Genomic DNA, 24,813 nt, shown 5'->3' on the forward strand with positions numbered 1-24,813 from the left:
TCTTTCATCTAAAAATTTAGAATAGAACTTTAAATTTCTCTATTTCTTTGGGGAACTTAAAACTGAAGTGGAATATTTTTATTTTATCTGGAGAAATTAGAATTGAATTGTGACCTTTGGTAAATTTCAGAAGAGAACTTGAAATTTTCTTCACTATGTAGATACATTTTTAATTGAAATAGAACTTTTTATCTTACTGGAAAATATTCACAAGCGCGGAATTAATTTTTTTCTCTTCCACCGAAAAATTTAGAATAGAACTTTAAATTTTTTTATGTTCATGTGAAATATATAAGAGATGTGGAACATTTTTTTTTTCGCTGGAGAAATTAGAATTGAATTGTGTTCTTTAGTAAAATTCAGATGAGAACTTGAACTTTTATTCACTTCTTTGTGTAAATTGTAAATTGAACTAGAACTTTTTATCTTAATTTAAAATATTCACTAGAATAGTATTACTTCTTATATATTCTACAAAAAAATTTAGAATTGAACTTTAAATTTATTTATGTCTTTGTGAAATAAAGAACTTAAGTGGAAGATTTTTGTTTACTCTTGAGAAATTAGAATTGAATTGTGTTCTTTAGTAAATTTCAGAAGAGAACTTGATCTTTTCTTCACTTCGTTGAGGAAATTTTAAATTGAACTAGAACTTTTTATCTTAAGGTAAAATATTCACATCTATTGTATTACTTTTTATATCTTCAATAAAAAATTGGAATTGAACTTTAAATTCATTAATGTCTATGTGAAATAAAGAACTTAATTGTAATATTTTTATTTTAGCTGGTGAAGTTAGCATTGAATAGTGTTCTTTGGTATAGTTCTGAAGAGAACTTGAACTTTTCTTAACTTCGATGAGAAAATTTTAAATTGAACTACAACTTTTCGTCTTCCATGAAAATATTCACAAGTATGGTATTGCTTTTTCTATCTGCCACCTAAAAATTTAGAAAAGAACTTTAAATTTCTTTATGTCATTGTGAAATAAAGAACTTAAGTGGAAGATTTTTATTTTCTTTGGTGAAATTAGAATTGAACTGTGTTCTTTAGTAAAACTCAGAATCTATCTTGAACTTGCCTTCACTTTGTTGAGAAAATTTTAAATTGAAGTAGAAGTTTTTATCTTTCATGAAAATATTCACAAGTATGGTATTACTTTTTCTATCTTCCGCCGAAAAATTTAGAATTGAACTTTAAATTTCTTTATGTCATCGTGAAATAAAGAACTGAAGTGTAATATTTTTATTTTCTCTGGTGAAATTAGAATTGTATTTTGTTCTTTAGTAAAATTCAGTAGAGAACTTGAACTTTTCTTCACTTCGTTGAGGAAATTGTAAATTGAACTATAACTTTTTATCTTCCGGGAAAATATTCACAAGTTTGGTATTACTTTTTCCATCTTCCACCGAAAAATTAGAATTTAACTTTATATTTATTTATGTTTTAGTTAAATTAAGAACTGAAGGGGAAGATTTTTGTTTTCTCTGTATAGATTAGAATTGTCGTGTGTTCTTTGGTAATTTTCAGAAGAGAACTTTAACTTTTCTTCACGTCGTTATCAAAACTTTAAATTGGACATAAACTGATTATCCTCATGCAAAATATTGCCAAGTATGGTATTACTTTTTCCATCATCCACCGAAAAATTAGAATAGAACTTTAAATTTCTTTATGTCCTTTTGAAATAAGGAACTGAATTGGAAGATTTTTGTTTTCTCTGGAGAAATTAGAATTGGAGTGTGTTCTTTGTTAAAATTCAGAAGAGATCAAAAACTTTTCTTCACTTTGTTGAGAAAATTTGTAACATTATTTTAAATTTTTTCATTCCCTTGAGAAAAAACTGAACCTAAGTGGAAAATTTTTATATTATTTGGAAAAAAAGAATTGATTAAAAACTAATTTCTTTTTCATTGAGAAAGTGGGTGAAAAATATAAGAACTTCAAGTTGGAAAATTAGATTGGGAGGGACAATAACAGAGTAAGTTGCTCTGAAAAGGTCATTGAAGATTATTTTTTAGTGTTGAGGTAACCAAAATGTTTTAAACTAAAAATGCGGATTAAAAAAATAAGTAATTAAAGTCGGAAAATTGGTTTATGATGGAAATTAAGAAAGTAACTTGCTCTGAATGGTTATTTAAAGGTATTTCTTGGTGTTGAGGTATACAGAAATAAGTAAGATATGGTTGTGGTTAAAAAGATAAGTACTTCAAGTTTGAAAATAGGTTTAGGAGAGACATTAAGAAAGTAACTTGCTCTGAAATGGTCTTTGAAAAGTATGTCTTGATGTTGAGGTATCCTAAATGCTTTAGATGATAGTTGAGGGGGAAGATGATCAGTACGTCATGGTGCAAAATGGTTGTAGTATTGACATTAGTAAAGAAAAGTGCTCTGAAATTGTGTTTGAAAAGTATTTCTTTGTGCTGATGTAAGCAAAAAGATGTAAAGCATAGTTTCTTTTGAAAGAGATATATACTTCAAGTTGAAACATGGGTTTCGAAGGGATATTGTGAATGTAACTTGCTCTGAAAAGGTCTTTGAAATTTATATATTGGTGTTGAGGTAACCAAAAAGCTGTAAAGTATACTTGAGGTTGAAAAAGATAAGTACTTCAAGTATCAAAATTGGTTTAGGAGGGACATTAAGAAAGTAACTTGCTCTGAAATGGTCTTTGAAAAGTATTTCTTGGTGTTGAGGTAACCAAAAAGCTGTAAAGTATAGTTGTGTGTGAAAAATATAAGTACTTCAAGTTTCAATATTGGTTTAGGAGTTAGACTAAGTAAATAACGTGCTCTGAAATGGTCTTTGAAAGTTATTTCATGGTGGTGCGGTAACAGAACAGCTTTAAAGTATAGTTTTGAGTTAAAAATAAAATTAATTCAAGTCGGAAACTTGGTTTAGGAGTGACATTAAGAAAGTAACTTGCTCAGACATTGTCCTTTAATAGTATTTCTTGGTGTTGAGATATCCAAAAATCTCTATGTTATAGTTGTATTAAAAAATATGAGTACAACAATTTGGAAAATGGGTTTAGGAGTGTCATTAAGAAAGTAACTTGCTCTGAAATGGTCATTGAAAAGTATTTCTTTGTTTAGAGGTATCCAAAAAAGATGTACAGTTTAGATTCGTATGAAAAAGATGAGAAACTCAAGTTGCAAAATTTGTTTAGGATGGAAATTAAGAAATTAACATGCTCGTACATTTTCTTTGAAAAGTATTTCTTGGTTTTGAGGTAACCATACAGCTATAGTTTCTCTTTGTGTCGTAAAAGATAAGTACTTAAAGTTTGAAAATGTGTTTAGGAGTGTCATTAAGAAAGTAACTTGCTCTGAAATAGTCTTTGAAAAGTATTTCTTAGTTTTGAGGCATCAAAAAATCTGTGAAGTAGAGCTGTGGGTGAAAAAGATAAGTAATTCAAGTTGGAAAATTGGTTTAGGAAGGACATTAAGAAAGTAACTTGCTCTGAAATGATCTTTGAAAAGTATTTCTTGGTTTTGAGGTATCCCAAAAGCTGTAAAGTATAGTTTCGGTTGAAATATATAAGTACTTCAAGTTGAAAACTTGGTTTAGGAGGGAAATTAAGAAAGTAACTTGCTCTGAAATAGTCTTGAAAAGTATTTATTGGTGTTGAGGAATCCAAAAAGCTGTAAAGTATAGTTGTGGTTGAAAAAGATAAGTACTTCAAGTTGGAAACTTGGTTTAGGAGGGACATTAGGAAAGCAACTTGCTCTGAAATGGTCTTTGAAAAGTATTTCTTAGTTTTGCTGTATCCAAAAAGCTGTAAGGTATAGTTGTGATGAAAAAGATAAGTACTTCAAGTCTCAAAATTGGTTCAGGAGTGACATTATGAAAGTAACTTTCTCTGAAATGGTCCTTGAACAGTATTTCTGGGTTTTTAGTTAACCAAAAATCTGTAAAATATATTTGCAGTTGAAAAAAATAAGTACTTCAAGTTGCAGAATGGGTTTAGAAGGGACATTAGGAAAGCAACTTGCTCTGAAATGGTCTTTGAAAAGTATTTCTTGGTGTTGAGGTATCCAAAAAGCTGTAAAGTATAGTTGCGGGTGAAAAAGATAAGTACTTCAAGTTGGAAAATGGGTTTAGAAGGGACATTAGGAAAGTAACTTGCTCTGAAATGATCTTTGAAAAGTATTTCCTGTTGTTGAGGTATCCAAAAATTAGTAAAGTATAGTTTCGGGTGAAAAAGATAAGTACTTCAAGTTGCAAAATGGGTTTAGGAGGAACATTAAGAAAGTAACTTGCTCTGAAATGGTTTTTGAAAAGTATTTCTTTGTGTTGAGGTATCCAAAGCTGTAAAGTATAGTTGTGAGTGAAAAAGATAAGTGCTTCAAGTTGGAAAATGGATTTAGGAGTGACATTAAGAATGTAACTTGCTCTGAAATGGTCTTTGAAAAGTATTTCTTGTTGTTGAGGTATCCAAAAAGCTGTAGATTATAGTTGAGTAATACAAAAATAAGTCCTTACAGTTGGAAAATGGTTTTGTGAGTTACATGAATAAAGTAGCGTGCTCTGAATTGTTCCACGAAAAGAATATATGTTTTATGGGTTCTCCAAAAAGGTTTACCTTGTTATTTTGAGTGAAAAAAGATAAGTGAGTAAATAGGGAATATGGATTGGGGAGGGACATAGGGTAAGTGTATTGCACCGAACTGTTACTTTAAATGAATATTTTAGTGGAGATTCAACCAAAAATCTGTCAATTAGTGGTTTGAGTGGAATTTATATGAAATCAAATTTACACATTGGGGTTAGCACTGACTTAATGAAAGTAAGTTGCTCTGAAATGGACTTTGAAAAGTATTTCTTGGTGTTGAGGTATCCAAAAAGGTGTAAAGTATAGTTGAGTGTGAAAAAGATAAGTACTTCAAGTTGGAAAATGGACTTAGGAGGTTCATTAAGAAAGTAACGGTCTCTGGAATATTCTTTGAAATGTATTACTTGATGTTGAGGTAACCAAAAACCTGTACAGTATTGTTTTACTAGAAAAAGGTAAGTACTTCAAGTTGCAAAAAAGGTTTAGGATGGATATTAAGAAAGTAACTTGCTCTGAAATGACTTTTGAAAAATATTTCTTAGTGTTGAGATATACAAATCAGTAAAGTATAGTTGTGGGTGAAAAAGATAAGTACCTCAAGTTAGAAAATGGGTTTAGGAGGGACATTAAGAAAGTAACTTGCTCTGAAGTTGTTCTGAAAAGTGGATCTGTAAAATAGGTTCTTGAACATGTTTTGAAAATATTTACTACAACCATAAGACAGTATTAAAAAAATGTCGAGGGGCCTTGTGGGGGCCCGGGGAAAAACCTGTGGTGAATCCGGGGGCCCGTGTGAAGTGGTTGTTCAGGATGGTGCCCGTGGGGCAGGAGAGGACCAGGGGAGGACCGGTCGGAGTCCAAATAGGGCGGGTTGGGGATAACATTTCGAAATTTTTATTTTTTAGTTTACTTTTTTTTGCGGCGCATCCCTGCGGCGCATCCTGCGGCGCTTTCCTGCGGTGCCTCCCTGCGGCGCTTTCCTGACCCGTGGCGCATCCCTGCGGTACATCCTGCGGCGCTTTCCTGGCCCACGGCGCATCCCGGCAGCGCTTCTCTGGCCCGGGGGACCTTTGGGGGCCGGGGGAGGGCCTTTGGGGCACTGGGAGGGCCTTGGGGGCACAGGGAGGGCCTTTGGGGGTCCGGGGGGGGGGCAGTGGGGGCCCGGTGGCGGGCCGTTGGGAGCCCGGGGGGCCGTGGGGAACGCGCTGGGCCGTTGGGGGGCCCTGGGCTGGCCTTTGGAGGTCTGGATGGACCGTTGGTGGCACCGGTGGCCCTTTGGGAGCTTGGGGGACCTTTGAGGACCGGGGGCTTCCTTCGGGGTTGGGATAGGAGGATTGGAACCCTTTGGGGTTGGGTTAGAGGACCTCACAACATTGTTCAAATGAAACTTGTGTATTATAACGACCACAGAGTTTCACCATTAAATTCTCTTCTAAAATCTCTTCAAAAATCATCTTTTAAAATGTCTCTAACTGTTTCGCCGAAATAGTTCCATAACCTGTCTAAAACAGTTTCGCCCAAGTAATCCCTAAACGTAATTCCAGCGTGTTCCTTTTGTTTTTGGCATCTCTGCGCTAATGCATTTCAAATTAATAAGAAACCTGATTCCCGCGCTAAAACAATTCATCGCTAAGATGTTTCTTGGAGAATTGTTTCCATGGACTTTGGCTATTAATATCCTTTGGAGTTTGACCAATAGAGTTTTTTCCGAGGCAAAGACATTAATGACTTGGATCTATTCCTGGAGAATCGTTTCTCGGCTGAAATTTTTAAAGTCTGACAGATGATGTCCTTGGTTGATTCATCTGTCAAGAAAGGGGAATTAATTTGTTGTTTCTAAGGGGAATTATTGATTCACGATAGGTGAATTGAGGTCGACAACACAGGTGTTCCAAGGTCGATGTTGTTGTTGTTGTAAGTGCACGCTCTCAGCGAATGTCAAGGTCGATGTTGTTGTTGACACACTTTGATTACGCAATAAATTTAGGTCATTGACCCCATTAACCACGTGTTCTCCCTAATGACTCTATGCCCATATTTGGTGTGGGTACAGAGTTAGACTAAATTGTAGATGGCAGCAGGGGTGAGCAATGGGAGTATAAGATAGCTTTCTACTGGCCACACCAGTAAAGTACAAAAAAGAGAGATTTTATATTACTATTCCTTTTTTCCCGCCCATTTTGTATGGAAGGGCGGTCATAGAAACTTTGGATGGGACACATGGATTGGAAATTGAAAGCTCTATTACCTTTTTAAAGGGCCAAAGAATTTTGAAGTGTAACCAGCCCATTTCGTGCCCTTTTCTGCAAACTTTATCCCCGAACAGTTTGAAAATTAAGCCATAACTTCTTGGCCAAAAGAAACCTGATGTTTCAAAAACATCAAAATTTATGCATCAAATCTATATTGGCATGAGCTCCAAAAGATGGCCCCAAAGAGGAATCAAAAGACTTTCTTATTCAATCGGCTCAAAACTTATGTCCTGAAGTCCTAGGGCTAAAGGGAATCAAATACAAGAGAAAAAAAAAATTGTTTTCCGAAAACGGGGCCTGACGAAGTGAAACCTCGTCAGGCCCTTTCTCCTTTTGAACGGAGAGAGCTTAAAACTGTGTCTCTTCGCAAAGGGAATCTTAATTTGAATAAATGACTTTAGTTTTGTAGCAGAGACCCCCTTAAAAGGGCCAATTTTGAAATAAGCAAAAGAAAGATCTCTAGAGATTGTAGTTCTAAGGAACTGGCTTTGCACTTACGTCCTTAAGCCCCTGGACCACAGGGACCTCAATTCATGAGAAATAAATGAAAGAATATTTGGTCTCCCAAAAATGAGCACTAAAAAGGATCAACTTTTTTTATAGTTTTGGCATGACCCCCCCCCCCCCAGGTACGTGGTTCCACAATTGTCCAAAAAACTTCCCGATTGGGTTGAAACTTTTAGGAATCGTTGACTGGACCAAATGGATTAAAGTTTTTGGGTAGGGAGTAGGGTGTTAGGGGGTCTGGAAATGGACCAAATACTTGTTGTTTTTGAACGACCATTCTCCGAAGGAAAAATAACAAGAAAAAATATCAGTTTCCCCGAAAAAAGGCCCCGTCAAAGGGATGAAAAAGAGCCAATAAGCTTTTTCAAACAGTTCGTGGTAACGAACTGTAAGTAAGGAGCGACCCGGCTCAATGGTAACCGAAACTCTAAAAAACGGGATTTTGATACCAATAGATACATCAAAAGAATCAGATTTTAATTCTGATTTCAAATATATAAGTTTCATTAAGTTTAATCTTACCCATCAAAAGTTACGTGCCTGAGAAAATTTGGCTGATTTTCGAAAAAAGGGGGAAAGACCCCTAAAAGTTATAGAACCTTAATGAAAATCACACCATCATATTCAGCGTATCAGAGAACCATACTGTAGAGGTTTCAAGCTCCTATCTACAAAAATGTGGAATTTTCCATTTTTTGCCAGAAGAAAGATCACGGATGCGTGTTTATTTGTTTGTTTGTTTGGTTTTTTTTTTGTTTTTTTCCCGGGGTGATCGTATCGACCCAGGGGTCCTAGAAAATCGATAGACAGCTCATTCGAATGAGAATAAAAACCTCTAGTGCTCTTATTATGCGACCAAAAAATGCATGGTAAACATGGCACTTCTTAAGCTCATTTTTTTCCCAAAGTCATCCGATCAAAATTTTGAAATATTCAGTTCGTTCGGTATGTTAAAAAATACAATAAAAATGTCTTTTAGGATGACTTGATCCCCCACAGGCCCCAGGGGGAGGGCTGAAAGTTATGAACTTTACTCAATGTTAACATATAGTATTGGTTATTGGGAAGTATACAGACTTTTTCAGAGGAGATTTTTTCTGGTAGGTGGGGGAAGGAGAGGGTCGGGGGCTATATGGAAGGATCTTTCCATGAAGGAAGTTTTCATGGGGAAAGGGGCATTGCTATGAAGGGGGCGCCGGATTTCCCAGCATTATTAAAGAAAAAGATCAGGAATTAAATAAAAAAAAAACAAGTTTTTCAACTGATCAACTGATTGTGATTAAGAGGTCATTTTTAAAGAACTGGAAAAAAAATTCGAACTATAGTTTAAAGAGCAGGGTATTGACTAGGGGGCGAACCCCTAATATACGTGTTAAAAATTTATGAATATAGAAGTTCGTTACGTAAGTTAATTCTAAGTTACGTATATTTATTACTAATAAAAACGTTCGTAAATAAAATTAAACAAGTTTCGAGAAAGCCATTTAACCAAATATAATATGCAAATCTTGTTTTAATTATTCATGTACGGTGAGCCAAAATCAAAACCTGCATTAATTCAAAAACGTTCAAAAATTAAATAAAAAAAACAAGTTTTTTTAACTGAAAGTAAGGAACGACGTTAAAACTTAAAACGAACAGAAATTATTCCGTATATAAAGGGGCTGTCCCTCCTCAACGCCTCGCTCTTTACGCTAAAGTTTGACTTTCTCACAACTCTATTTTTTTAAACAATAAAAAAACTTTAGCGTAAAGAGCGAGGCGTTGAGGAGGGGACAGCCCCCTTCATATACGTAATAATTTCTGTTTGTTTTAAGTTTTAATGTTGCTCCTTACTTTCAGTTGAAAAAACTTGTTTTTTATTTAATTTCTGAACAGACCGAAACGTCACACTGTAAATCCCTGATAGAGCCTAATGTACAAGAAGTGGGTTACAAGCCCTCCTTCAATATTGTATCGGAAAAATAGGACCAAATCTTTTTCCCAATCGGCTTAAAACTTTCAAATATAACACTAGGGGACCACTAGGGGCTAGAGGGGCCACACATTTTTGTTTTGAAAATGGAGGCTATTATTTGGCTCAATAATGCCGCAAAAACCTTACAATCCCTAATTAGTTTGAAACTTGCAGCCGTATGTTTCCAGGCCAATGTGGGCTTAACGTGAAACTTATGGGCATAATCTTAAAAAAAGGGGAGTGGAAAAGGGTCAAAGAAGTTTCTTTCTGATTTAAACATGTATTCCTAAGTTCTTGGGCCGAGAAGACTCCAATGCGCATGAAAAAAAAAGAAGTAAATTGGTTCCCTCGAAAAATGGCTAACAAACTCTTGTTCTGAACAGATTAAAACTTAAGCCGTAAGTCCCTGGGCCAAGTTGACCCTAATATACAAGTCGAGCTTAAGTCTGAAGGTAGCCCCCCCCCCCCCGTCCGAAAATGGAATCCATAAAAGGGCCAATATACATTTTTTCGCGGTTAGCTTGAAACTTTAATAGATTGTTAACTGAGTGAAAATACCATACATGCTTATTGGGATAGAGGAGGGTGTTAGGAAGTCGTAAAATCGGCCCCAAAAAATTGTACTTGATCAGTTGGAAACTTAGAGCCGTAAGGTCCTCGGCTAAGGGGAACCTAATGTAAAAGAAAACATGTTGAACCAAAGAGGGCCAACAAACTTTTTTTAAACACAAATTTGGAAAGCTACAGATTGGTATTTCCTGATTTAGTTTAAACTTATAAGTAGACAGGTCCTTAATGATGACGAAATGTATTGGAAACATTTGTTCTATCGATTCGTGACGCCAGAAATTAGGCGAAATAGTTCGCTATGTTTTAGCGTATCACCTGATGTACGATATCGCATGTATGGTCAAATGCTACTTTTTTTTTAAATATACTAAATTTTTTTTTCATCCCCTTGAAATATTTCAGCACATATAAAGTGGGTCAAAATATTACCCAATATTTTGAAATTTATGTAAATAAACTAAGGAGACTACATATGTTCCTAATATTTACCAAAAATGAAACCTCGTCAAATAAAAATTAACAGAAATTATTTCGAAAACCTTTCCCATAAAGACGTTATCAAAGAAAAGTATAAAGTACTATTAAAGCGTAATAACGACCAGACGCTGGTTGAGCAGCAATAGACGAGAAAAGACTAAGAAATAAATTCATATAAGTTATGCCCAAAATGAAACAGAAATTAAATTACAAGTCACATCAATTACTAAAATAACAGATACTGCTATGGATCAATAGAAGAGTCCCAAAAGGGACAAAAATTAAAGAAAAAATCAAGTCTAACTTAAAACGAAGATCAGTCTCTGGTCTTTAGAAGGCTTAGGGGACGGTAGCCCCGCTCTTATTTGGGGTAATTTGTGTTCATTTTCAGCTTGAATTATTATATAACTTTATATCTGTTAATGCCGGGTTTTAATATGACTTTCTTTTTCTTTGAAAAAAAAACTTCTTTTTTGGAGAAGGTTTTTCTAATTAATTGAAAAAAAGACTTCTTGGCCCCTGGGTATTAACAAGCGCAGCAACAATTAACTTTCGGGGTTCTAATTGAAACTATTTTTTTAAGTAAGTAACACTGGGTTTATTTAAAAATAAATTATACATCTTCGATTCCCTGAAGCAAATTTGTACGGGAGAAAACCCTTTACGGGAAACAAAGAAAAAAAAAGAAAAACGACAGAGAGAAAAAAAAAAATTATAATTACAGCTCAACTTACTGGACCCGAAAACCACCGAACCTCCTAACAGCACCCAATAAATTTATAATACGTATTATTCATGTTCAGCTGCAACTAAACCCTCCTCAAAAACTTAACTTAACTGGCCCAGAATAATCCATCCAAAATATACACATCAAAATAAAGGTTTTATAACAATTTACGAAATTCCTGCAAACCTCCAACATTCCTCAAATCCTCTGGCAATTTCTCCCAAACTAACGGAACAATATGGCGCATTGAAAACCTAGACCTAGATGTGCGATAGCTGGTCTTCGCACCAACTGAGAAGATCGTGTGTCAAATGATCGTGAATAGTAGACGCAAGACTAAATTATTCTATTTACATTATGAAATATTTTTTACATTATATTACATTATAACAATATAAAATATTTTTTACAAATTTCTCTTGTAAATTGTTCGTTCACAGTTGCTGTGGTTCTTCCACAATATGCTTCCCAGACTAGCATAACTAAAGACTACAGTAGATTATATAATCTTACGGAGCAGTTTTCTTATCCGTAACGTTAGTGGCATTTTATATTATATTGGGGAAAAGGCAATAGCAGAAAAAAATCTGGACTAACAACTGATAAATTTTGAAAATAAATTAACTTTTCCTAGCCTTTCACGCTTAATCAGAGCTTCAATCGTCATTTAAATTCCGTATTTTTAATTTTTGATTTTACTAATGATTCAGCTTTTTTTATTTTGATAATTTCTGATTTTACTCTGATTTTTATTTTAATTTTTGATTTTACTAATTTTTATTATTATTTTGAAAATTTTACTAATGACAATTGTGATGTTTTTAGACGATGAAATTAACAGTTTATTGCTTCTTTTTTTTTAACATGATTTAGCTTTTTTTATTTTGCTAATTTCGGATTTTACTCTGATTTTTATTTTAATTTTTGATTTTACTAATTTTTATTATTATTTTGAAAATTTTACTAATGACAATTGTGATGTTTTTAGACGATGAAATTAACAGTTTATGAATTTCTACGTTCGGCTAGTGTGAAAGAACTTGTTCAAGTATGAAAGTTTACACTTAACACAGTATAGCTTGACCACAGTGTAGAAAATACGTATATAATGCGAAAGTCGTTTTAAACTCTGATATAGCAAAGTGCGTCAAACGTGAAATAATTTAATAGTTTAGAAAGAAAGCAAAATTATATGTCTAAAATAAAACGAAAAAAATTTGTTTTTATTGAGATCTGAAAATGATTAACCTTACAGCCAAGCCCTTATTTAATTTAATTTTTTGCTGAACCTTTGGTTTTTTATTAATCTTTTCATCTTTTTTTCAATGAAAGCAAATATAATCAAGAAGCTTAACTTCCAAGAAATAAAAAAAATTTTGCCAAAAAGAGAATCAATTTTGCCAAAAAGAGAATGTTTGTACTGTACATAGTACATGTATAAATACATGCTGGTATTTATATATTTATATATACACATCAGTATACTATATATTGGTGTGTATATATAAACACACACAAGAAAGTCAAATAACACAAAGATAGTATTGAGTCAGTTGTGTCACAAATTGATTCATAAATTTTTAGGTTGCTCAGGCAAATGAAATCTCTAATAACTTGGTTTCTTTTGGGATCCTATACTGACCGCTGAGAAAAGAAAACGTTTGCAAGTGACAGCTGAAACAGACTTTTCTTTTACAAAGACGTTCCATTAAATAGACGTTGATGATAAAAAGTCGTTTCTTTATCTAATGAAATAAAAAAACAAGTTTTTTTTAACTAAAAGTAAAGAGCGACACTAAAACTTAAAACGACCAGAAATTATTCCGTATATGAAAGGGCCTGTCCCCTCCTTAACGCCTCGCTCTTTACGCTAAAGTTTTTTATTGTTTCAAAAAATAAAGTTGTGAGACAGAGTCAAACTTCAGCGTAAAGAGCGGGGCGTTGAGGAGGGAACAGCCCGTTTCATATACAGAATAATTTCTGTTCGTTTTAAGTTTTAATGTAACTCCTTACTTTCAGTTAAAAAAACTTGTTTTTTTTTATTTGATTTCTGAACGTTTTTGAATTAATGCAGCTTTGATTTTGGCTCACCGTACATGAAAAATTAAAAAGAAATGTGCATTTTAATTTTATTTTTGCTTAATGACTTTCTCAGAATTTTGTTATGACGTAACTTACGAATTACCTCAGGTAATGAACTTCTATATTCGTATATTTTTAATATTTATATTAGGGAGTTTGCTTCCTATCCAGTGACACACTCATTACGCTAAAGTTCGACTTTTGTTAGAATCAAAAACCCCTGAATCACAAAGGCCGGTTAATTAGAATAGATAGGTCTTTTGAAAGTACTAAAAAAAAACTTTAGCGTAAAGAGCGAGGTATTGACTAGGGGGTGAACCCCCTCATATACTTAACAATTTTCTGTCCGTTTTAAGTTTTAATGTTGCTCCTTACTTTCAGTTGAAAAAAAAAACTTGTTTTTTTTATTTAATTTCTGATCGTTTTTTAAATAATGGTGGGAAATCCGGCGCCCCCTTCATAGAAATGTCTCTTCCCCCAAGGAAACACCCTCCATGGAAAGATCCTCACCCGTAATCCCTACTCTGACCCCCCCCCCCCCACCACAAAAAAATTCCTCCTGAAAACTCCTGTATACTTCCCAATAACCAATACTATGTGTAAACAATGGGCAAAGTTTATAACTTGCAGCCCTTCCTCTGGGAACTGTGGGGGATTAAGTCATCCTCAAATACATATTTATTATATTTTCGACTATGCTGAACCAAATTGCTATCTCAAAATTTTGATTGGGTGACTTTGGGAAAAAATGAGCGTAGGAGGGGGCCAATTTGCCCTCCAATATTTTTGGTCACTTAAAAAGAGCACTAGAACTTTTAATTTCCGTCCAAAGGAGTCCTCTCACGATGTTCTAGGACTACTGGATCGATACGATCACCCCTGAAAAAAAAATACAAAATTTCTGGCAAAAAATACAAAATTCCACATTTTTGCAGATATGAGCTTGAAACTTTTACAGTACGGTTCTCTGATACGCTGAATCAGATGATGTGATCTTCATTAAAGTTCTATGACTTTTAGGGATTGTTTCCCCCTTTTTCCGAAAATAAGACAAATTTTCTCAGGCGTTTAACTTTTGAAGGGTAAGACTAAACTTGATAAAACTTATATATTTTAATTGAGCATAAAAATCTGATTCTTTTGATGTATCCATTTGTATCAAAATTCAGTTTTTTAGAGTCTCGGTTACTATTGAGCCGTGTCACTCCTTACTTACAGTTCGTTACCGCGAACTATTTGAAAGGCTAATAAAAACGGTATTTATTTAGATTTGGTCTCAATACGTAGAAAACATTTCAATTTGTTATTAAACTGAAATTAACGATATATTTCTTGGTGGTAACTAAAAAATAAAGATATTGCTATAGCACTTGTTTGAATTATATTGGGTCTTTTTTTTATTTTGAAATTACATTTTTTTTTTGGTTTTATGCCTAAACTGGTGGAGAAAATGTACAAGACTTTCCAAATATATCGTAGTCAAATATGTCCTCTGCTGTTTAGGGTGAGTTGTAAAATATATTACCAAAATATCCTATTTTTTAATGGTTTAATCTCGAGAAACAGACGATTTACTTGTAAAATTGTGACTAAAATGTCTTCCTTCTTTTCTGGCAAAAAATATCTGGTAAAAAGAGGTAGGGTTACATGGCTTCTCAATCTGAACCACGCTTAAAGAATAATACAACTGAGTTCACAAAAATGTGACGATTGTCGGTACAAAACAAACTAATGAAGTTAAAACTTACCTTTCATCACGGGAAAAGACCGTTTCTTTTTGTTTTGTTTTTTATCTGATTTTGTACATTTTATTAGACAGCCATTTTTGAAATTTTGTTTAATTTTTATGATAATGTGTTAAATGTAATTATTTGGTTAAGAAAAAGAAAGAAAGAAGGTGGAAAGAACCGTTTTCCTGCTTTAGCAATTGTAATAATTAAGCCCTCGAACAAGGTGACCTTACTCACTGATTCAATCACCTAGGACAAAGCAATATAACCCAACATTCAACCAAATAAGAATGTCCAAAATAATGCACGCCAAATCCAATGAAATATTCCCAAGTGTAAAATTAAAAATTTACTATTAAATTCGTGCCTTATGCATATGATGGAAATAGATGGTAGTTACTGTGATTATCTTTATTGACAAAAATTTGCTTAGAAATTGTTACATCATGCCTTAATTTCGCTGAGACTCACAAATGCTGATTCCTTTACCACTTGAGGATTTCTCGTTTTCTCGATAAAAGATTGTGAAATAGAAATCTTTTGTATCCGAAGTTGCCGATATTTGGGATTTTATAGAGGATGCAAATGAAAGGTCTTTGCCTATAAGTTGCCATCAAAACCAGGTTTATGCCTTTTCGGGTCATTGTGTAACCTTGAATGGGGTCTATTAAACTGGCCTTGGGAGGTAATTTCCTGCTCTTTGTTCAATTCCATTTGGAAATTTGAAGTCAAAAGGAGTATATTTGGAACTAAAGTGCCGCCTTTCTTCACCTTTAAAACCCCTGTTATTACCTCTAAAAGGTTAAGTGCATGATTCTGAAGGATATTTCTTAACATAAAGTAAAAAAGGAAGATTTGGAATGTAAATGTATTAGGTTGTAAGTACAGGGTGATCAAGAAAAGTCTTCATTACTGATTATTAAGAGGAAGGAAATTGACTAGCCTCGTAGACTTGCAAGCTATTGTGCTTATTCGATTATTGCTGCTGTAGAAGTAGAGTATGCACTGTATATGTATTATGTGGACTATCGTTTTCTTGCAGTCGATTTATTAGTCAGTAACAGTGGTTTGAAAGTTCTTCAAGAGTTAATCTTAATCGTGACTTTCAGTCACTTGGAAGTCACGTTCGTGGTTGTCCAGTATGTTTCTTATTATTATTATATATTTTTGGATTCGTTGTGACCAGAAAGTGACCAGCACGTGTATAAAAAAGAAATTCATTACCAGAAAAAACGATTATTATTTGCGTAGTTTTTTCCTGAAAATTAGGGCCTTGATTAACATTTAAATATCCTGGACCCCTTTTTATTATTGATTGTGTGCGACATTATTATTAGATATAAAATATCCAACTTAAAAAAAAAACATTTTTGAAATTTGCTCAACTTACAATATCTGGACATGATGTTTTCATTAGTTTAACAAGCCTAGTCTTCAAGCACTTCTGACACAACAAATTCTTGGAGCCTCTCGTACCAGCGAATCAACAGTACTGGTAATGGCAATGTTTGACGTCAGATAAAGCTTGGACTATGTCGTACGAAGTTTAAGTTGCTAAAAAAATATCTTGTCTTCGAATCCACATAACATAGGTGGATAGAAGTTGGAGTGTTTGGGGTGGGTAGGAGCAGGTGACTCCTTGAATAGATGGAATGAGGGGCGAGAAAATCTTAGGTCGAAATTGCTAATATTCTCTTTAGAGTAGTTCGTATGATTTCCTCGGGTCCCACTCCCATCCTGCTCTCCCTGCTTTCAGGCATAAACACATTGGAATTTAAATCCAACGCGCATTTTACTGCATAGATGCCTAATTTGTCCCGTCTGCTGCATTAACAGTTGTTCTAAGTTACTGCATAGATGCCTAATTTGTCCCGTCTGCTGCATTAACAGTTGTTCTAAGTTACTGCATAGATGCCTAATTTGTCCCGTCTGCTGCATTAACAGTTGTTCTAAGTTACTGCATAGATGCCTAATTTGTCCCGTCTTCTGCATTAACAGTTGTTCTAAGTTACTGCATAGATGCCTAATTTGTCCCGTCTGCTGAATTAACAGTTGTTCTAAGTTACTGCATAGATGCCTAATTTGTCCCGTCTGCTGCATTAACAGTTGTTCTAAGTTACTGCAGAGATGCCTAATTTGTCCCGTCTGCTGCATTAACAGTTGTTCTAAGTTACTGCATAGATGCCTAATTTGTCCCGTCTGCTGCATTAACAGTTGTTCTAAGTTACTGCATAGATGCCTAATTTGTCCCGTCTGCTGCATTAACAGTTGTTCTAAGTTACTGCATAGATGCCTAATTTGTCCCGTCTGCTTCATTAACAGTTGTTCTTAGTTACTGCATAGATGCCTAATTTGTCCCGTCTGCTGCATTAACAGTTGTTCTAAGTTACTGCATAGATGCCTAATTTGTCCCGTCTGCTGCATTAACAGTTGTTCTAAGTTACTGCATAGATGCCTAATTTGTCCCGTCTGCTGTATTAACAGTTGTTCTAAGTTACTGCATAGATGCCTAATTTGTCCCGTCTGCTGCATTAACAGTTGTTCTAAGTTACTGCATAGATGCCTAATTTGTCCCGTCTGCTGCATTAACAGTTGTTCTAAGTTACTGCATAGATGCCTAATTTGTCCCGTCTGCTGCATTAACAGTTGTTCTAAGTTACTGCATAGATGCCTAATTTGTCCCGTCTGCTGCATTAACAGTTGTTCTAAGTTACTGCATAGATGCCTAATTTGTCCCGTCTACTGCATTATCAGTTGTTCTAAGTTACTGCATAGATGCCTAATTTGTCCCGTCTGCTGCATTAACAGTTGTTCTAAGTTACTGCATAGATGCCTAATTTGTCCCGTCTGCTGTATTAACAGTTGTTCTAAGTTACTGCATAGATGCCTAATTTGTCCCGTCTGCTGCATTAACAGTTGTTCTAAGTTACTGCATAGATGCCTAATTTGTCCCGTCTACTGCATTAACAGTTGTTCTAAGTTACTGCATAGATGCCTAATTTGTCCCGTCTGCTGCATTAACAGTTGTTCTAAGTTACTGCATAGATGCCTAATTTGTCCCGTCTACTGCATTAACAGTTGTTCTAAGTTACTGCATAGATGCCTAATTTGTCCCGTCTGCTGCATTAACAGTTGTTCTAAGTTACTGCATAGATGCCTAATTTGTCGCGTCTGCTGCATTAACAGTTGTTCTAAGTTACTGCATAGATGCCTAATTTTTCCCGTCTGCTGCATTAACAGTTGTTCTAAGTTACTGCATAGATGCCTAATTTGTCCCGTCTGCTGCATTAACAGTTGTTCTAAGTTACTGCATAGATGCCTAATTTGTCCCGTCTTCTGCATTAACAGTTGTTCTAAGTTACTGCATAGATGCCTAATTTGTCCCGTCTTCTGCATTAACAGTTGTTCTAAGTTACTGCATAGATGCCTAATTTGTCCCGTCTGCTGCATTAACAGTTGTTCTAAGTTACTGCATAGATGCCTAATTTGTCCCGTCTACTGCATTAACAGTTGTTCTAAGTTACTGCATAGATGCCTAATTTGTCCCGTCTGCTGCATTAACAGTTGTTCTAAGTTACTGCATAGATGACTAATTTGTCCCGTCTGCTGCATTAACAGTTGTTCTAAGTTACTGCATAGATGCCTAATTTGTCCCGTCTGCTGCATTAACAGTTGTTCTAAGTCTAAAATTTAATGTCACATTTTGAAAATTTTGTCACTATTCATTGATTGTGTAGTATTTTTTTTCCGCCAGAATGCTTAGAAAAATGATAGAGCTCCAACATGGCCAAAACGTAGAGTATCAATATAATGCATTCAGCCGACGTAATGTTGAACTTAATCTAGGGTTGTCTAGGAACAACTATACAACCGCCTACTTCTTCGTTTGAATACTGTTTGTATATGCCGTGTTCATTTCTTCCTTCATACTCATTTGAGTAATTATCAGAAGATGAAACTCCGATTTTGCCAAGGTGCTGGACGTCAACAGAATGCGTTCAGTCTGTTAAATTCAATCTAGTGATTCAAAATCCGTGATTCAATCTGCTGAACGTCAACAGAATGTATTCAGAATGCTGAATTCAATCTAGGTATCTAGGATTGACTAAATAATCTCGCAATAATAGTTTTCTTCTTCTGAATGCCGTTAGTGTGCATCATGTTCCTTTCTTTTTTCGTACCGATTCAAGGAATCAGCAAACGACGAAACTCTGATTTAGCCAAGGTCCAAATCATCACCAAAATGCATGCAGCCGACGTGCTGTTGAATCTAATTGATGGTTAAGTAGAATTATTTTTACTAAAATCCATTTCTTCTTTTGAACACAGTTAGTATGCATTGTGCTCTTGTCTATCGTCATGCTTAACATAGGCAGCGCAATAGCGCTGTCTAAGTAAAGAACGATGTTGGCACATTGTTATTTTTATTATTATTTTTTTTTTAGACCAGGGCACTTCGTATCTAAGGAGTTGTCGTAGAAACTTCGAAAAGGGCTCAATTGATTGGAAATTGGAAGGGATTGTGGCCTTTTTGATAGTCGAAAGTGATTGGAAGGCAACTAACACCCCTTCCACGCCCACCATTTCCCCAAACACATCCAATAAAAATTTTGAAATAGCCATTTTGTTCAACGTGGTTGAAAGATCTGGAAATTATGTCTCTGAAGAGGACACTCCCCCCACAGTCCTCAGGGCAAGGGTTGTAAGTTATGCCCCGGAGGCATATAAGGTTTTTATAGAAAGCGTTTGTCGTAGAAACAAAAAGGGCTCATTCGATTGGAGAGTCAAAGGGCTAGTGTCCTTTTTAATAGTCGAAAGTGATTGGAGGGCAAATAACCCCCCTCTCACGCCCACTATTTCCCCAAACACATCCAACAAAAATTTTGAGATAGTCATTTTGTTCAACGTAGTTGAAAGTTCTGGAAATTAGGTCTTTGAGGATGATAGCCCCCCCCCCCCCCTCACAGCCCAGCAGGGGTTGTAAGTTATGCCCTGGGGGCATATAAGGTTTTTATAGAAAGCGTTGTCGTAGAAAATTCAAAAAGGGCTCATTCAATTGGAAATTCAAAGGGCTCATTCTATCGGAAATTCAAAGGGCTTTCCAGGTCTTTCAGCGTAGTTGAAAGACCTGAAAATTATGTTTCTAAAGAGCACACTCCTTCCACAGCCCTCAGGGCAAGGGTTGTAAGTTATGCCCCGGAGGCATATAAGGTTTTTGTAGAAAGCGTTATCGTAGAAACTTTTAAAAGGGCTCATTCGATTGGAAAGTCAAAGGGCTAGTGCCCTTTTTAATAGTCGAAAGTGGTTGGAGGGCAGATAACCCCCCTCTCACGACCACCTTTTCCGCAAACACATCCAATCAAAATTTTGAGATACCCATTTTGTGCAACGTATTTGAAAGTTCTGGAAATTATGTCTTTGAGGATGATACCCCCCCCCCCCCCCACACACACACACAGCCCTCAGGGCAAGGGTTGTAAGTTATGCCCTGGGGGCATATAAGGTTTTATAGAAAGTGTTGAAGTCTTGGAGGTTAATAATTTCCTTAGCGCCCTCAGGGCAAGGGTTGTACGTTATGCATATAAGGTTTTATAGAAAGTGTTGAAGTCTTGACTGAAGTCTTGGAGGTTAATAATCCCCTTAGAGCCCTCAGGGCAAGGGTTGTACGTTATGCCCTGGGGGCATATAAGGTTTTATAGAAAGTGTTGTCGTAGAAACTTCAAAAAGGGCTCATTTGATTGGAAATTGAAAGGTCCAGTGCCTTTTTTAATAGTCGAAAGTTATTGGAGGGAAACTAACCCCCCTCTCGCGCCCACCGTTTCCCCAAACACATCCAATCAAAATTTTGAGATAGCCATTTTCTTCAACATAGTTGAAAGTTCTAGAAATTATGTCTGGGGATGCAAACCCCCCACACTTCTCAGGGCAAGAGTTTTAAGGTGTGCCCTGGGGGCAAATAAGGTTTTTATAGATAGTGTTGTCGTAAAAACCTTAAAAAGGGCTCATTCAATTGAAAATTGAAAGGGTTAGTGCCTTTTTAATAATCAAAAGGGTTTGGAGAGGAACTAACGCCCCTCTCACGCCCACTGTTTCTCCAAACACATCCAATGAAAATTTTGAGATAGCCATTTTGTTCAACGTAGTTGAAAGTTCTCGAAATTACGTCTTTGAGGAGGATAAACTCCCCAAACCCCTCAGGGCAAGGGTACTAAGTTATTCCCTGGGTGCATGTAAGGCTTTTATGGAAAATGTTGTCGTAGAAACTTCAAAATGGCTTATTCGATTGGAAATTGAAAGGACTATTGGCCTTTTTAATAGCGAAAGTAATCAGAGGGAGAATCTTCCCCTCCCCCCTACGCCCATAATTTCTCCAAGCATTTCCGATCAATATTTTGATATGGTCATTTTTTTCAGCGTAATTGGAAGGCCAGGAAAGTATGCCTTTGAGGATAACAACCCTCCCTCAATAGCCCTCTGAACAAGGGTCGTATGTTATGCCCATGGGGCATATAAGGTTTTTATAGAAAGTTTTGTCGTAGAAGCTACAAAAAGGGCTCATTCGAGCAGGAATTAACACGAGTAGGGCTCAAAACCCTATGCCTTCCAAGGTCCAGAACGTAATTTGCATTTTAGTCAAAGAAAATATAAATGTTTTTACTTTTATAACTTAAATAAATCAAATATTACGTATTAACATTTTGATTGATAAATATCAGTATATGTATATTAAACTGACAATGCACATTCACTTGTATTCTTTTCAGTCAAGTGCAAATTACGCTCTGGCTTTCGGCAGGCCTAGGGTTTTTGAGACCTGCTCATGTTAATTTCTGATCGTTTTGAGTTTGACTCTGTCGTGTATTATAATTTCTGTTCGTTTTAGGTTTCATTTATTTATCGATGCTGACTTGTGGTAGTTTTACGCTTGGTAGATTATTTGATTTTATTTTTGCTCGTTTTTAGTTTAATGGAGTTCTTTACTTTTCTTTGAAAAACTTATTTTGTGGGAAAAGGTTTTTTAATTAATTCTAGTAATCAGCAGAAGACATAACTTCTATTTAGCCTAGGCGCAGAACATGACCACTATACATTCAGTTGAACTACTGATGAATTTAATCTTGGGTTTTAGGGTTGACTACAAATAATCGCACAACGGTGTGTTTTTTATTTTGAATGCCGTTATTATGCACCATGTTCTTTTCTTTTTCATACTTATCTAACTAATCACTAATCGTGATTTTGCCTAGGTGCAGGACATATTTATAATGCACTTATCCGACCTGCTGTAGAATTTAATCTTGACCACAAATAAGCGCACAACAACCTGTTTTCTCTCTTGAATGCTGTTAGTGTGCTCCAGGTTCTTCTTTCTTTATACTGATTCGGGTCATCAGTAGAAGATAGAACTCTGATTTGGCCAAGGTGCATGGCATCGCCATAATGCATGCAGCCGACGTGCTGTTGGATCTAATTGACGGTTAACTAGAATTGTGTGTGCTAAAATTCATATCTTTCGTCATACTTACTCTAGTAATCAGCAGAAGCCAGAACTTCTATTTAGTCTAGGCGCAGAACATGACCACTATACATTCATCTGAACTACTGATGAATTTAATCTTAGATTCTGGGGTTGACAACAAATAATCGCACAACAACCTGTTTTCTCTTTTGAATGCTGTTAGTGTGCTCCAGGTTCTACTTTCTTCATACTGATTCGGGTCATCAGTAGAAGATAGAACTCTGATTTGGCCAAGGTGCGTGGCAGCACCATAACACATTCAGCTGACGTACTATTGAACCTTATTTGGGGCTGACTAAAAATAATCCCGCAATGATCTGTTTCTTCTTTGTATACAACTTGTTCTTTTCTTATTTTTAGGACATTGCCTCTGCGTTGGAGGAGCAAAACAAGGACCAGTTTGTTAATAAACTGCAAGACTTTGATTCAATATCTCGTCTTAATCCCTGGCAAACGAAGCTTTTGAATAGGGTCAAAGAATTGTTTAACGACGAAGAGGATCTTAAGTAGACAGTATTTTTCATTCCGTTTTTAATTGCCCTTTCCTTGAAGTCTTTTGAGCGAATGGTTCAGAAGCCAAGTTGATGCTGTCCAAAAATATTTCTGTGTTGAAATACTTAGCATGTTAAAAAAAATACCCCTCCCCCCCCCCTACTGCAATCATCTTAAGTCTATTCGTGCTAGAAAACCCCAATTTTCTAAAAAATATTCTTTGGCTTGTTTCAAAATTATGCAGTCCTAGGGCAGTATGACATCGTCAGTGTTGTCACGTTACTACTAACTATTTAAATGTGACAACCCTTCTCGTCCGTACAAAATAAAACACTATCAATCAGTTAATTTCCAGAGAGCCATGCCAGCTGCTTGGTGACGTTTATATTTAACTTAGTATCTGCTGATTTTTCATCTGTTTTTTTTTTAAGATTCTTAAAACTATATTATCAATTTGTGAAAAAAAACTGGCATGTCGCCCGCTACTATCAAAACCTATATAACTGCATATGTAAATGACAAATTTAATTTTGATTTTTTGATATTTTTATGGCTGTGTAAGTATCCACTTAAGTAGATACAATCAGATTTCCTTTTCACCGAACTTGGTACTTCAAAGCCCCTGATTGTCTTATATTTACACGCAAAGAAAAATAGCTTGATAACGAGATAATTTAGAAGCTAATTCAACTAATAAGATACTAAAATGCACTTAAAAATTTCTGTCGACTCGCACGCAAACTATTCAAATCATTGACATTTTTCCTTTTTAAAAATGCAATTTGTCGTGGTTTTGAGTTGGTCCCTTGTTTAATTTATGGACTTTTTTGATTTGCCTCCTGAACGGCTCAACTTAGTCAATTGTTGGCTATTGCATTTGGTGTTCCAACACTGCTTCGTATTCGTATTATCTTTGCTTTTTGTTGTTAGAAGTTCTTGGTGTTATAACGTATAAATAAATTCTTTTGTCACAAAACAAATTACTACTTTTTCGTAATAGTTTACAAGGGATTTTTGAAACGTTATTGCAACTTTGAGCAATTGACTTTAAAAAAATGTTATCATTAATTGTCATTTATTCGAAATGACGGTTGCTGTTAATGATTGTTATTGTTGGTAAATTATTCGTTACTATTCGTTTTTCGCATTACTACCAATCACCACATTTGCAAGACTTGAAACCACAATAAAGTTTTTAGTTCAAGTTTGTTAGTTAATTCAAAGTTTTTGGTTAATCCAAAATTAATTTGATGCGGAGGATTTTTTTTTATCGGGAAATGGTGGGAGGAGGGATGAACAGATGCATATGTTACTGTGAATGTCCGAACTCTGGTTAATGCCGACATTCGACATAACCTATATATATATATATATATATATATATATATATATATATATATATATATATATATATATATATATATATATATATATATATATATATATATATATATATATATGTTATAGTTTATCTAGTTTTGGTTTATTTATAATAGTTTTAATTAAATAGTTGAGGTTTATGTAAATAGTCGAGTTATTAGGTAAGTAGTTACGTGGACTTTCGCGCGATCGCAAACCTTCATAGGTTTTCTCTAGTGGGAAAGTGTTGTTTAATTTATTTATTTGTTTATGAATGTGGATTAATAAACTTATGAACTTATTCACCAGTGAATATATGAAATTCATTTTTCTCTGCTTGGATTCAATTAGCTTTGCGAATCAGCTTTTTCAGTCTTTAATGGCTTTTAGCCGTTAGTTTGAAAGCTTTAATGGTAAAAGATTAAGTTAGGTTAGATTAAATCAGGTTATAGATATCAGAAATGAGTTAAAAACCCGATCTAATCTGTCACCATCAAACCTTACATAAAACTGAAAAAGTTGACTGGGAACGCTGGCTAAATCCAAGGAGAAAAAAGTTATTTCGGACATTCAACGGTGAATGTCG

The 24,813-nt window shown here is 35.1% G+C and overlaps 1 protein-coding gene across 1 annotated transcript in view; it reads left to right on the forward strand.

The window, feature by feature from the left end:
* Positions 1–23,860, forward strand: part of alphaSnap (Alpha-soluble NSF attachment protein) — a 159,212-nt gene extending 135,352 nt beyond the window's left edge. Inside the window, exon 6 of the mRNA XM_089093233.1 lies at positions 22,737–23,860. Within this exon, the coding sequence (XP_088949359.1) occupies positions 22,737–22,886 (150 nt within the window). The 3' untranslated portion in view covers positions 22,887–23,860. The remainder of the gene's footprint in view (positions 1–22,736) is intronic.
* The last annotated feature ends 953 nt before the right edge of the window (positions 23,861–24,813 follow it).

The sequence above is a fragment of the Artemia sp. Qi Xiang Cuo genome, chromosome 8 (genome assembly GCF_049724085.1).
Source record: "Artemia sp. Qi Xiang Cuo chromosome 8, ASM4972408v1, whole genome shotgun sequence".
Classification (NCBI taxonomy): domain Eukaryota; kingdom Metazoa; phylum Arthropoda; class Branchiopoda; order Anostraca; family Artemiidae; genus Artemia; species Artemia sp. Qi Xiang Cuo.